Source organism: Carcharhinus amblyrhynchos, chromosome 9 (assembly GCF_965287045.1).
Source record: "Carcharhinus amblyrhynchos chromosome 9, sCarAmb.v2.hapA, whole genome shotgun sequence".
NCBI lineage: Eukaryota > Metazoa > Chordata > Chondrichthyes > Carcharhiniformes > Carcharhinidae > Carcharhinus > Carcharhinus amblyrhynchos.
Genome location: NC_137332.1, coordinates 39,349,037 through 39,363,601, shown reverse-complemented (window position 1 = coordinate 39,363,601; position 14,565 = coordinate 39,349,037). Strand labels below are relative to the sequence as shown.

Below are 14,565 nucleotides of genomic sequence, written 5' to 3'. Positions count from 1 at the left end.
ATTTTTCATGCCACCTGAGACACTTGGTCTGTTTGCATCCTGCAGCCCAGGTCACGTGATCACTTGAACCTCCAAATGTATTGATCCCTTCTACCCCCCCACTTGTGAAATCACCATTCGCATCGAGCCTCGGGACAAGGCCCCTTGGGTTGGCTCCATCACTACCTCCTTCCACGCTCCCTACGTACATGCCATTGCTGTCTTTAGCTGATTAGCTTGTGCTGACTTCATCACAATGCAAAATAGAGAAGCGAAATATCCTCAGCCACATCATGAAAAATGCTAGACTCTATTACTTTTGGTTATCGATGCTGTTTTAATATCATAATGTGAACTCAGCCAACAGCATAAAAACAAATCAAGAATAAGTGGGCTGACAAATTCCATAAAGTGGGAGCACAATAGATGGAATTAGCACAGAAGGAGACGATTCAGCCCAGATTGTCCATGACAGCCCAAGGACACCCAGGTGCCCTTTCGCATCCCACCTTCCTGCATCCAGCCCACAGCCCTGTAGCTTACAGCACTTAAAGTGCAAATCCAAATACTTTTTAAAAAGTCTCTGCTTCTTCCCCAAATCAGGCAGCGAATTCCAGGCACCCACCACCCTTTGCACAAACAATTCTATCTCATGTTCCCTCTATACCTACTTGTCACCATGATCAAGACAATGAACAATGAGTTGGGCAATGAGTACACCTTGTGAAAAAAAAGATTTAATATTATTTACACAATGAGTAATTAATTACATCATTGAAGTTAATCATTTATTGCATCGCTGAGATTGTGATGGAAAGAACAAAATTGCTGCTTTTATTATATTGTTACACAATTAGTGAAGAGTTAGGAACTACATTGTTATGCACATGTATTTTCAAAATGCCACATCACTCGTGCCAAGCAACACTCTATCAGCCTGCAATACGTGGTGATATCTGTGAAATACATTTGAAGACAGCTCCAGCATTTTGTGTCTAAAAGTATGAATATTTTAAACTACTGGGAACCACAGGTGAGAAATGTGAAAATATCCTAAAATATAAATCAACTCTTTGGTTCAACGACCTTCCAAGAACTGCAGGAAAATGTATTCAGGAAGATCCTGTTAATTCCAATTTTTCAGTTCAGAATATTTACATTCCAAAGTAGGCATGCAATATAATTTGATTGAATAGTTTGAACAGAGAACAAAACAGAAATCTGATTCCGCAAGATTTAACTATTAAGGACTGACCTGATATTCCTTCATATTTTCCACAGTAAAGTCGAACCAAACCCTGAAACGAGGATTGCAAGTGTCTGGTCTGATAAACAGATCATATTCAAATTCTGAGATGTAGTCTACACGACCAAGATTTCCTATAAAAAAAAAGTATTGTTTTGACTTCTGTTCAATGTAACAACATCCTGTAATTGTTTATAGTGTTTTTAACATAATAACACATCCCAAGGCATATCAACGAAGCAATATCAAAGTTTCAAACAAAGCCAGTGAGAAGATATTAGGTCTCATGGCCAAAAGTACTTTTTATTTGGTCCTGAGTTGGCACAGAATGGTGGGAGACAGTCAGACATTGCACTGCGGCCAGAGTCAGTGTGGTCCTGTGGGAGACAGTCAGGAGCTGACGCGCACAAAACATCACTATTTCAGCTGCTGTGAGACAGCAGTGGGGGTGGAATAAAACAAGTCATGGGGAACGAGTAAATTGGTCAGTAAACAGTCGGTACAAGGGGTAATGCATCTGGAATAAAGGAAAATTAGGGCCAATATGATATGGTAATATAAGTTAACAAAAAGAATGAAAGTTAAGGCATGCAAGGCAGCGCAGTCAAGAGGAATATGTTTCCTGCAATATGTACAAAGTCATGGACACCCAACCGCCACAGGAATTGTAGCAGGTCGGGGGCGGACCATGCAAAGGTCTGTAGACCTCGAGTGAGACTTTCCGGTTTTGGTGCAAGTGGGGCTTCTGTATCCTAGCTGGCCATATGTGCACGAACTGTCGTCAGAAAATTCAGTCCTTGTTTTGGAGATTGAGCAGTGGCTGGAGCCACTTTGAATCATCTGTGAGGCTGAGAATTACATGACAAGCACGTTCAGAGAGGTGGTCACACTGCAGCTTGAGGGCCTGGATCTGAATAGCAAATGGGCGACCACCAGATAGTCCAGGAACACTAGGCAAGTCATACAGGAGTCCCCTGGGGTTCCAATCATTAATCGGCCTTCCACTCTGGAAGCTGGTGAAGATACTGGTTCCTCAGAGGGGTGCAGTCAGAGCCAGGTCTGTGGCACCACAAACGACTCAGCTGCACAGGATGGCTACCTGGCATTCATCTGGCGGAGCACCAACAGCCAGAGGTTATGATTCACATTGGTACCAATGATTAAGGAGGATAGGGGTCTTGCAATCAGAATTTAGGAAGCAAGATAGAAATTTAGCAGGCAGAACCTCAAATGTAGCAATCTGTGGATTATTCCCAGTGTCATGTGCAAATGAGTTAGCTTATCCCTTACTGTGACTTCACCTATTAACGTAACATTCTTTATGCTATCTGAGTGCAAGTGAGTCATAAATCAGGTGAACGTGTTGCTGGAAAGACGGTTCTGGAGGAGAATTTGTAAAGAGCATCGAGGAGGGCTTCTTGAAATAGTATGTAGACAGTCTAACTAGAGAAGAGGCCATACTGGACCTGATTTTGAGGAATGAGCTGGGCCAGACGATCGACGTTTCATTAGGTGAGCAGTTCGGGAACAGTGACCACAATTCAGTCAGCTTTCAGGTACTGATGGATAAAGATAAATGTAGTCCTCAAGTGAAGGTATTAAATTGGGGAAAGGTTAATTACAACAATATTAGGCAGGAACTGAAGAATGTAGATTGGGGGTAGATGTTTGAGGGCAAATCAACACCTGGCATGTGGGAAGCTTTCAAGTGTAAGTTGATAGGGATTCCTGTAAGGATGAAGGACAAATATGGCAAGTTTTGGGAACCGTGGATAACGATAGATATTGTGAGCCTAGTCAAACAGAAAAAGGAAACATTTGTCAAAGCTAGGAGGCTAGGCACACACAAAGCAAGTGTGGAATACAAGGAAAGTAGAAAGAAATTTCAGCAAAGAGTAAGGAGGGCTAAAAGGGGTCATGAAATGTCATTGGCCAGCAGGATTAAAGAAAATCCCAAGGCTTTTTATAGATATACAAAGAGCAAGAGGGTAGCCAGAGAGAGGGTTGGCCTGCTCAAGGAAGTGGGAGGAAATCTATGCATAGAGCCAGAGGAAATGGGCAAGGTATTAAATGAGTATTTTGCGTCAGTATTCACCAAAGAGAAAGATATGGTGGATGATGAGTCTGGGAAAGGATGTGTAGATAGTTTGAGTCATTTTGAGGTCAAAAAGGAGGTGGTATTGGAGTTTTTGAGAAACATTAAAGTAGGCAAGTCCCTAGGGCCTGATGTAATATACCCCAGAACACTGAGAGAGGCAAGGGAGGAAATTGCTGGGGCCTTGAGAGAAATCTTTGTATCCTCAGTGGCTACAGAGGAGCTCCCGATGTGGAGATGCCAGCGTTGGACTCGGGTAAGCACAGTAAGAAGTCTCACAACACCAGGTTAAAGTCCACAGATTTATTTGGTAGCACAAGCCACAAGTTTTCAAAGCACTGCTCCTTCATCAGGTGATTGGGATTTCAGTTCATAAACAGGGCATATAAAGACACAACTCAATTTACAAAATAATGGTTGGAATGCAAGCCTTTACAGGTAATCAAGTCTTAAAGGTAGAGACAATGTGAGTGGAGACAGGGTTAAGCACAGGTTGAAGAAATGTGTATTGTCTCCAGCCAGGACAATTAGTGAGATTTTGCATGCCCAGGCAAGTCGTGGGGTTCACAGATAGTGTGATATGAACCCAAGATCCTGGTTGAGACCATCCTCACGTATGCGGAACTTGGCTATCAGTCGCTGCTCAGTGACTCTGCTTTGTCGTGTATCGTGAAGGTCACCTTGGAGAAAGCATTCTCCAAGGTGGCCTTCATGACAGACAACAATGCAGAGTCGCTGAGCAGAGACTGATAGCCAAGTTCTGCACACATGAGGACAGCCTCAACCAAGATCTTGGGTTCATGTCACACTATCTGTAACCCCGACGACTTGCCTGAGTTTGCAAAATCTCACTAACTATCCTGGCTGAAGACAATACACATCTCTTTAACCCGTGCTTAACCCGCTCTCCACTCACGTTGTCTGTACCTTTAAGATTTGATTACCTGTAAGGGCTCACATTTCAACTATTATTTTGTAAATTGAGTTTGTGTCTTTATATGCCCTGTTTGTGAACTGAAATCCCACTCACCTGATGAAGGAGCAGTGTTCTGAAAGCTAGTGGATTATGCTACCAAATAAACCTGTTGGACTTAAAACTGGTGTTGTGAGACTTTTTACAGAGGAAGTCCCAGAGGACTGGAGAAAAGCCAATGTTGTTCCTTTATTTAAGAAGGATAGCAAGAATAATCCAGGCAACTTCAGGCCAGTGAGTCTTCTTCAGTGGTAGGGAAATTATTGAAGAGGATTCTTTGAGACAGGATTTACTCCTACTTGAAAAAAGGGGATGTATTAGTGAAAGGCAACATGGTATTGTGAAGGGGAGGTCATTCCTCACAAACTTGATTGAGATTTTCGAGAAAGTGACAAAGATGATTGATGAGGGTAGGGAAATGGAAGTTGTCTACATGGACTTCAGTAAGGCCTTTGACAAGGTCCCTTATGGTGCAGAAGGTGAAGTCGCATGGGATCAGAGGTGAGTTGGCAAGGTGAATACAGAACTGGCTCGGTCATTGAAAACAGGGTAGCAGTGGAAGGGTGTGTTTCTGAATGGAAAGCTGTGACAAGTGGCATTTCTCAAGGATCAGCGCTGGGATCTTTGCTGTTTGTAATATGTATAAATGGTTTGGAGGAAAGTGTAACTGGTTTGATTAGTCGGTTTGCAGGTGTCACAAAGGTTGGTGAATTTGCAGATAACGATGAGGACTATCAGGCGATACAGCAGGATATAGATTGAACATATAACATAGAGCTTTACAGCACAGTACAGGCCCTTCGGCCCTTGATGTTACACTGACCTGTAAAACCAATCTAAAGCCATCTAACCTACACTATTTCAATATCATCCACATGTTTATCCAATGACAATTTAAATGCCCTTAATGTTGGCAAATCCACTACTGTTGCAGGCAGGGCATTCCACTTTCTTACTACTTTCTGAGTAAAGAACCTACCTCTGACATCTGTCCTATATCTATCACCCCCTCAATTTAAAGCTATGTCCCCTCATGCTAACCATCTCCATCCGAGGAAAAAGGCTCTCACTGTCCACCCTATTTAATCCTCTGATCATCTTATATGCCTCTATTAGGTCACCTCTTAACCTTCTCTCTAATGAAAACAGCTTCACATCCCTCAGCCTTTTCTCATAAGACCTTCCCACCATACCAAAGAACATCCTGGTAAATCTCCTCTGCATCCTTTCCGATGCTTCCACATCCTTCCTATAATGCGGCGACCAGAACTGTACACAATACTCCAAGTGCAGCTGCACCAGAGTTTAGTACAGCTGCAACATGACCTCATGGCTCCTAAACTCAATCCCTCTGCCAATAAAAGTTAACACACCGTACGCCTTCTTAACAATCCTATCAACCTGGGTGCCAACTTTCAGGGATCTATGCACATAGGTACTGAGATCTCTCTGCTCAACCACGCTACCAAGTAACTTCCCATTAGCTCAGTACTCTGTATTCCTGTCACTCCTTCCAAAGTGAATCACTTCACATTTTTCCGCATTAAACTCCATTTGCCACCTCTCAGCCCAGCTCTGCAGCTTATCAATGTCCCTCTGTAACCTGCAACATCTTTCCACACTGTCCATAACTCCACTGACTTTAGCGTCATCCGCAAATTTGCTAACCCATCTTTCTACACCCTCATCCAAGTCATTTATAAAAATGACAAACAGCAATGGCCCCAAAACAGATCCTTGTGATACACCACTAGTAACTGTAATGGTTGTAGGCTTGGGCAGAGATATGGCAGATGGAGTTTAATGTGGACAAATGTGAGGTAATGCACTTTGGAAGCTCTAATACAGATAGGAAATATACAGTAAATGGCACAACCTTTAAGAGTACTGATAGGCAGAGGGATCTGGGTGTGCAGGTACACACGTCACTGAAAGTGGCAAGACAGATGGCGAAGGTCATCAAGAAGGCATACGGCATGCTTGCCTTCATCAGCTGGGACACTGACTTTAAAAACTGGCAAGTCATGTTGCAGCTTTATAGGACCTTAGTTGGGCTGCACTTGGAATATAATGTTCAGTTTTGGTTGCCATACTACCAGAAGGATGTGGAGACTTTGGAGAGGATACAGAAAAGATTTACCAGGATATTGCCTGACATGGAAGGCATTAGCTATGAGGAGAGGTTGGAGAAACTTGGTTTGTTCTCAGTGGAACAACAGAGTTTGAGGAGTGACCTGCGAGAAGTCTACAAGATAATGAGGGGCATGGACAGAGTGGATACTCAGAAGCTTTTTCCCAGGGTGGAAGAGTCAATTACTAGGGGGGCACAGGTTTAAGGTGCAAGAGGCAAGGTTTAAAGGAGATGTACGAGGCAAGTTTTTTTTTTACACAGAGGATGGTGGTTGCCTAGAACTCGCTGCCAGGGGAAGTAATGGAAGCAGATACGATAACGACTTTTCAGGGGCGCCTCGACAAATACATGAATAGGATGGGAATGGAGGGATATGGCTCTCTGAAGGGTTGGGGCTTTTAGTTCTGTTGGGCAGCAAGGTTGGTGCAGGCTTGGAGAGCCAAAGGGCCTGTTCTTGTGCTGTTGTTTTCTTTTTTGTTGTTCTTTGGAGGGCTTTAGATTCCTCAGGTACTAGGACCTACCCTGGGGGAGATGACACCTGTACAAGTCAATGGGTTGCACCTGAACAGTGCTGGAACTGCATTCTTTGCGGGACATTTTGTTAATACTGTTTGGAGGGCTTCTAACTAACTTGCCTGGAATGTGGAAACCAAGATGGAATTTCAGACAGGAACGTAAAGATGTACAAAATACTGGGAGGGACAGATAGCACTCGCATAGAGAATGTTATGTTAATACGTGAAGTCATAGTAAGGGCTAAGATAACAACATCTAAATCAGGGTTACTCTGCATATTTGTGAATGCATGGAGTATAATTGATAAGACTGGGAAGTTACAGGCACAAATTGTGCAGAAATATGATGCTGTGGCACTCACAGAGGCCTGGCTCAAGGAAGGGCAGGGTGTTAAATATTCCTGGATACAAGTTGTCAGAAAAGATAGGAAATGAAGAAAAGAATGAGAGATGGTAGTATTGGTTTAATAAAGCAATGCAGTGCTGGAGAAAGAGTATGTCCCAGAAGGTTCAAAACATAATCAATTTGCTAGAGCTAAGGAACAAAAAGCATGTAATTACATTGCTCAGTGTAGTCTATAGACCGCTAAGAGAAAAATGTAGAAGAACAAACCTGCAGGGAATTAGACAGAGATTCAAACATTATAGAGTAGTTATGATGGGGCACTTTAATTGCCCAAATGTAGACCAGGACAATGTCAGTGTAAAAGGCAGAGGGAGGGAAAAATTCCTTGACTGTGTTCAGAACAATTTTCTACAGCATGTTGTGTCCAATCCAACAAAAAGGTTTGCACTGAAGGACCTGGTTCTTGGAAAATGAGGTGGGCCAAAAGATCAAGTGACACTGAGGAAAGTTCAGGAGGCAGCGATCGTTGCATTGTAAGGATTAGGATGATGATTGAAAAGAAAAATAGTCAATCCAGAGTAAGAATAATTAACTGAGGGAGAGCCAACTTCAATAGGGCAAGAACAGTGCTGGGCCAGTTAGACAGGAAGGAAAGATTGGCAGGAAAAACTGTAGCTGAACAGTGAGCTACATTCAAAAACGAAATGGTCTGCGCACAGTCAAGGTATGTTCCCTTAAAAAATATATTTACAGCACACAAATTCAAAGCTCTGTGGCTGAAAAGGGAGATAGAAATTAAGATAAGGAAGAAAAACATTGCTTATGATTGGTGTCTGGTAGAAAATTAAATTGAGACAAAGATAAATGCAGAAAGTTAAGAGGGGAAATGAGAAAGCACACTAGAGAAACAAATGATGAGAAAAACTGGCAACCAATATAAGGGGAAATCCTAGTCTTCTATAGGCATGTAAACATAAAAGTAAATATAAAAAATTGTAAAAGGAGTAGGGCCAATTAGGAACTGAAAAGGGATTTGCACATAGAGGTAGTGGACATTGTTTAAATATTAAATGAAATCTACTCATCTGTTTTAACCAAGGAAATGCTACACATCCCATAATGAAGTTGAGGAAACTCTATCTTTAGAGAGTTCAAAATTGATAAGGAGGGAAACTGTGGAGTAGACTGTCAGTAGTTGAAGATGACAAAACACCAGGACTGATTGAGATGCATTGAAATAAGAATGGAAATTTCATGGGCGCTGACTATAATTTTCCAGAAGATCAGGGGAGATACCAGAGGACTGGAGAAGTGCAAATGTTATGCCCTTGTTCAAATATGGTTGTAAGAATAGCCCCAGTGATGACAGAATTTAACATCAGTGGTGGGCAAGCATCTGGAAATAATTATTCGTTGTAGAATTAGTGGTCACATGGGAAAATGTGATTGATTGGGAAGAGCTAGCATGGATTTCTAAGAAATTATGTTCAACAAACTGGTTGGAGTTTTTGAAGAGGTAACAGAAAGAGTCATTGAGGTAATGCTGCTGATGTGGTGTATATTACAAAATATATTCATATAGTGCCACACACAGACTTGTGAAAAAAGTAATAGCTCATGGAATAAAAGAGTAGCAATGTGAATACAAAGTTAACTGAATAGTAGAAAGCAGAGAGTAATGCACAATGGATATTTTTTAGGTTGGAAGAAGGTTTGTGGTGATGTTCCCCAGAGGTTGCTGCTGGGATCCTTGCTTTTCCTGATATATATTAATAATCTAGATCTTGGTATATTGGGGACAATTTCAGTTGATGCAGATGACACAAAATTTGAAAGTATTATAAACGGCGAGGATTCAAATTTCAAAAAAGATAGTCAAGTTGTTGGATTGGGCAGATAGATAGCAGATGGAGTTCAATGTTGGGATGTTTGAGGTGTTGCATTTTGGTAGGAAGAATATGGAGAGACAATATAAACTGAATAGTAAAATTCTTAAGAAGATGAAAGAGCAAAGGGACCTGGGTGTAAAAATGCATTGATCATTGAAGATGGCAGGACAGGTGGAGAGAACAGTTAATAAAGCAATTAGTATTCTATTTAAAGGCAATTAGAGTACAAAAACAAGCAGATTATGTTGAACTTATACGAGACAGTAGTTAAGACCTCAGCTGGAGTATTGTGTACAGTTTTGGGTGCCACGCTGTAGGAAGGGTATGAATGTATTTGAGAGAGTGCAGAAGAGGTTTACAGAAATGGTTTCAGGATAAGAAGCTCCTGTTATGAGGATAGATTGGAGAGGGAGGAACTTTTCTCCTTGAAGAGAAGAAGTCTAAGAGGAAATTTGATCAAGATGTTCAAAATCATGAGGGGACTGAACAGAGTAGATAGAGAGTAACTGTTCCTGCTTGTAAAAGGATCAAGAACAAGAGGGCACAAGTCATTAATAAAAGAAGTAAATATGAGAAAACACAGTAAGTGGTTCAAACTTGGAATTCACTGCCTGTAAGTGTGGTTGAGGTAGATTCATTCAAGGCATGCAAGAGGGATGTGATAATTATCTGAGTAGAAACAAAGTTCCAGGTATGAGGAAAAGGTATGCGAATGGTACTAAACCGTAATACTCATTTGGTTGGCTGTTGCAAACATGGTGGGACAAATGATCTCTTTCTGTGTTGTATTAATTTTGTGATTCCTTGGATGTGGGGATCGCTGGCAAGGCCAGCATTTATTGCCCATTCTTAATTACCCTGCAGAAAACTGTAATGAACTGCCTTCTTGAACTGCTGCAGTCCAACTGGTGTAGGTAAACCAGCAGTGCTGTTAGAGAGGAAGTCCCTGGAATTTGATCCAACAGCAACGATATAGTTCTAAGTCAAGGTGGTGTGTGACTCAGGGGGAGGGAACCTGGTGTTTCCATGTGTCTGCTGCTCTTGTTCTGCCAGGTATTAGATTTGTAAGGTACTGTTGAAGGAGTATTAGCAAGTTACTGCAGAGCATTTATAGATGGTATGCACTGCTACCTCTATATATCAAAGGAACTCCTGCAGCCACATCTTGGGGCTGAGATATTTGGCCTCCAATAACCATAGTCGTCTTCCTTTTAGTTTGGTATTCCAGCCAATAGATAGCTTCCTCTGATTCTTACTGACTTCAATTTTGCTGAGGCTGGTTGATGGCACACTTGGTTAAATATTGCATCAATGTAAAGGGCAGTCAATCCCATTTCATCAAATTGGTCAGCTTGATCAAAAAGGTAGTTTTTAAATGAATGTCAAAGGAGGAACAGGTGGCACAGTGGCACAGCGGTTAGTACTGCTGCCTCACAGCGCCAGGGTCCCAGGTTCGATTCTCAACTTGGTCGCTGTTGTGCGGAGTTTGCACATTCTCCCTGTGTCTGCATGGGTGTGCTCCGGTTTCCTCCCACAGTCCAAAGATGTGCAAGTTAGGTGCATTGGCCATGCTAAAATTCCATTAGTGTACCCAACAGGCACCAGAGTGAGGCAACTAGGGGATTTTCACAATAACTCTATTGCAGTGTTAATGTAAGCCTACTCGTGATTAATAAATAAATAAACTTTACTTTTTAGGGAAGCAAGATAGGGAGCTAAAGAGGTTTAGGGAGTGAATTCCAAATCTTAGGGCTTTGGCAGCTGAAGACATGTTCTCCAAGTGTAAAGTAATTAAAGTAGAAGATCTCAAGAGTCAGTGTTGGCAGAGCACCTAAAACTTGGAAGGTTCCAGTGCTGGACGAGATTATAAAGATAGTAAGAGATGATATCCTGGAGAAGTCTGGAAACAACAACAGAATTTTAAAATTGAGGTATCAGTGTAGGTAGAAGACTTATAGTGGCATTGGAGGGAACAAGACTTAGTGCAAGTTTGGACATGGGCAGTAGAGTTTTAGATTATCTCAAGTTTACAGAGGGTAGAACTTGGGGACATTCAGGGCGAGTCAATTCCAGAGATAACAAAGACTTGCAAAAAGGGTTTTAGCAGATGTGTTGAAGCAGGGGCAGAGTCAGGTGATATGATAGAGGTGGAAATCAGTGGGCTGAGTGATGGCACAGTTGTGTGTTTGGAAGCTCATCTCTGAACAAATATGACACTGGCTTGTGAGCAGTCTGGTTCTGCCTCAGGTGACTGCCAAGGAGGAAGATGGAGTCGGTGCTCGGGTAACAAAGTGACTATATTGGACTTCTTTCCCAAACCAGTAATTAGCCTTTATCAAGTAAATATGTCACAGATAATTAAGTTTTCCAAACTACTATCTACCTCAATAGTGTACATGTTGGGATGCTTCCCAATTAGAAGAAAATAAATGAGGTGACAAAAGCTGTTTGATGAAGAATGTACATATTCAATAAAGCTATTGCTTACACACATATTTCAACTAAGAATGTGAACTACCTTTATTCCAAATGGCTCAAATTTATATTGTCATAAAATTAGTTTAAAAAAAATCATTTCCAAGATGCAAGCTTTGCTAGCAATAGCAGCATTTATTGACAATCCCAAGTTTCAGTAATATCTTTTGTAATTATCTTTGTGGCAGCTTAATTCAACTGAGGGACCTGTCAGGGGACTTCAGAGGGCAGCTAAGAATTAACCATGTTAATGAGGGACTAGAGTTGCCATAGGTTAGCCAAGATAATGATAGCAAGTTTCCTCACTAAATAGTAAACAAGTAAGGTTTTGAATGACAATCCAACAGCTTTATGGTCATTTTTGTTGGTAGAAACTTTTTATTTTCAGATTCTTTTTAAATGAATTCAAATTCTGAACCTTTCATGGTGTGACTTGAAATCAGATTCTCTGGATTGCTGGTCCAATAACATAACCATTACACTTATATCAAGACAGGGAGCTTAAGTTTTTTTTCCCCATGAAAAAGCAGCATGCACTACAAATAGAACAGTGCAAACATACAACTTAGAAGCAGGAGCAGGTTTCTCAACCCATCAAGTCTGCACTGCATGGCTGGTCTGAATGCAACTTCAACCTCACAATTCCTGCCTACACCTGATAACCTTTCACGCTTTTGTTAATCAACAGCCTACCTAGCTTTGCCTTAAAAATATTCTGCTTCAACTGCCTTTTGTGAAAGAGTTCCAGAGACTCATGACCCTCAGAGAGATAAATTCTCATTTCGGTCTTAAATGAACCATTCCCTATTTTTAAAAGAGTAATTCCTGATTCCAGATTCTTCAAGAGAATCTTCAAATACTGGGATCTTAAAAATTTTGACCAAGTTGCCCCTTACTCTTCTAAACTCTTGTGGATACAACCTACCTTCTCTAATCTTTCTTCATAAGACAACTTCCCACTCTTGGTATTAATCTAATAAACCTTCTCTCAACAGATTCCTAACGCATTTACATCTTTCCTTAAATAAGAAGACCCATATTGTACATAATACTGCAGATGTGGTCTCCGATTGCCCTGTGCAATTGAAAAATAACCTCCCTAGTTTTCAAATCTTACTAATGACTCACTGCACCTGTATACCAGCTTTTCATGATTTATGCACTAGGACACCCAGATTCTTCTGTGCCTCAGAGCTCTGCAATCTCTCAATATTTAGATAATAAACTTCTTTATTCTTCCTGCAAAAATGGACAATTTCACATTTGCTTCCATTCTAGTCCATTTGCCAGATTTTTTCTCACTTGCTTAACCTATGTCCTTTTGTAGCCTTCTTGCATCTTCTTCATAATTTACTTTCCTACCAATCTTTTTGTTGCCAGCAAATTTAGCAACCATACCTTCAGTCCCTTCGTCTATGTCATTTATGTAAATTGGAAAATGTTGCAGCCTCAGTGCCCATCTCTGTGGCACACCACTCATCACATCCTGCCAACTACTGAGGCTAGTGTTGAACTTGCAGGGGCCCTGGCAGACTTATTTAAAATGTCAATATTCACCAGAAAAGTGGATGAAGAGAAGGCGGTGGATGTTGTCTACCTGGATTTCAGCAAGGCCTTTGACAAGGTCCTTCATGGGAGGTTAGTTAGGAAGGTTCAGTCACTAGGTATAGATGGGGAGATAGTAAATTGGATTAGACGCTGGCTGAATGGAAGAAGCCAGGGAGTGGTTGTGGAGGATTGCTTCTCTGAGTGGAGGCCTGTGGCTAGTGGAGTGCCGCAGGGATCAGTGTTGGGTCCATTGTCATCTATATTAATGATCTGAATGATAATGTGGTAAATTGGATCAGCAAATTTGCTGATGATACTAAGATTGGAGGTGTAGTGGACAGTGAGCAAGGTTTTCAATGCTTGCAGAGGGACTTGGACCAACTAGAAAAATGGGCTGAAAAATGGCAAATGGAATTTAACACAGACAAGTGTGAGGTATTGCATTTTGGAAGGACAAACCAAAATAGAACATATAGGCTAAATGGTAGGACTCTGAAGAGTGCAGTTGAACAGAGGGGTCTGGGAATACAGGTACAGAATTCCCTAAAAGTGACGTCACAGGTGGATAGGGTTGTAAAGAGCGCTTTTGGTACATTGGCCTTTATAAATCGGAGTATCGAGTATAAAATTTGGAGTGTTATGGTAAGGTTATATAAGGTATTGGTGAAGCCGAATTTAGAGTATTGTGTACAGTTTTGGTCACCTAGTTACAGGAAGGATGTAAATAAGGTTGAAAGAGTGCAGAGAAGGTTCACAAGGATGTTGCCGGGACTTAAGAAGCTAAGTTACAGAGAGAGATTGAATAGGTTAGGACTTTATTCCTTGGAGCACGGAAGAATGAGGGGAGAGTGAATGCAAGCAGGCTTTTTCCACTGAGGCTAGGGGAGAAAAAAACCAGGGGGCATGGGTTAAGGGTGAAAGGAGAAAAGTTTAAAGGGAATATTAGGGGAGGCTTCTTCATGCAGAGAGTGGTGGGAGTGTGGAACGAACTGCCAGATGAAGTAGTAAATGCAGGGTCACTTTTAACGTTTAAGAAAAACCTGGATGGGTTCATGGATGAGAGGGGTGTGGAGGGATATGGTTCAAGTGCAGGTCAGTGGGACTAGGCAAAAAATGGTTTGGCACAGACAAGAAGGGCCAAAAGGCCTATTTCTGAGCTGTAATTTTCTATGGTTCTACGGTTCTAATTAGAAAAAGATCTATTTATACCACCTCATAGAACAGAATCCCTACAGTGCAGGAAGAGGCCATTCACTCATCGAGTCTGCACTGACCACAATCCCGCCCAGATCCCTATTCCTGTAATCCCACACATTTACCATGCTAATCCCCCTGATATTAGGGTTAATTTAGCATGGCTAGCAACCT

General features: G+C 41.5%; 1 protein-coding gene across 4 annotated transcripts in view; it reads right to left on the bottom strand.

Annotated features, from left to right (window-relative positions):
• The window catches only part of agbl4 (AGBL carboxypeptidase 4), a 791,814-nt gene that overhangs the window by 707,201 nt on the left and 70,048 nt on the right, over positions 1–14,565 (bottom strand). For all 4 annotated transcript variants that reach the window (XM_080195501.1, XM_080195499.1, XM_080195498.1 and 1 more), the window contains one exon: positions 1,235–1,359. In XM_080195501.1, the coding sequence (XP_080051627.1) occupies positions 1,235–1,359 (125 nt within the window). The remainder of the gene's footprint in view (positions 1–1,234; positions 1,360–14,565) is intronic.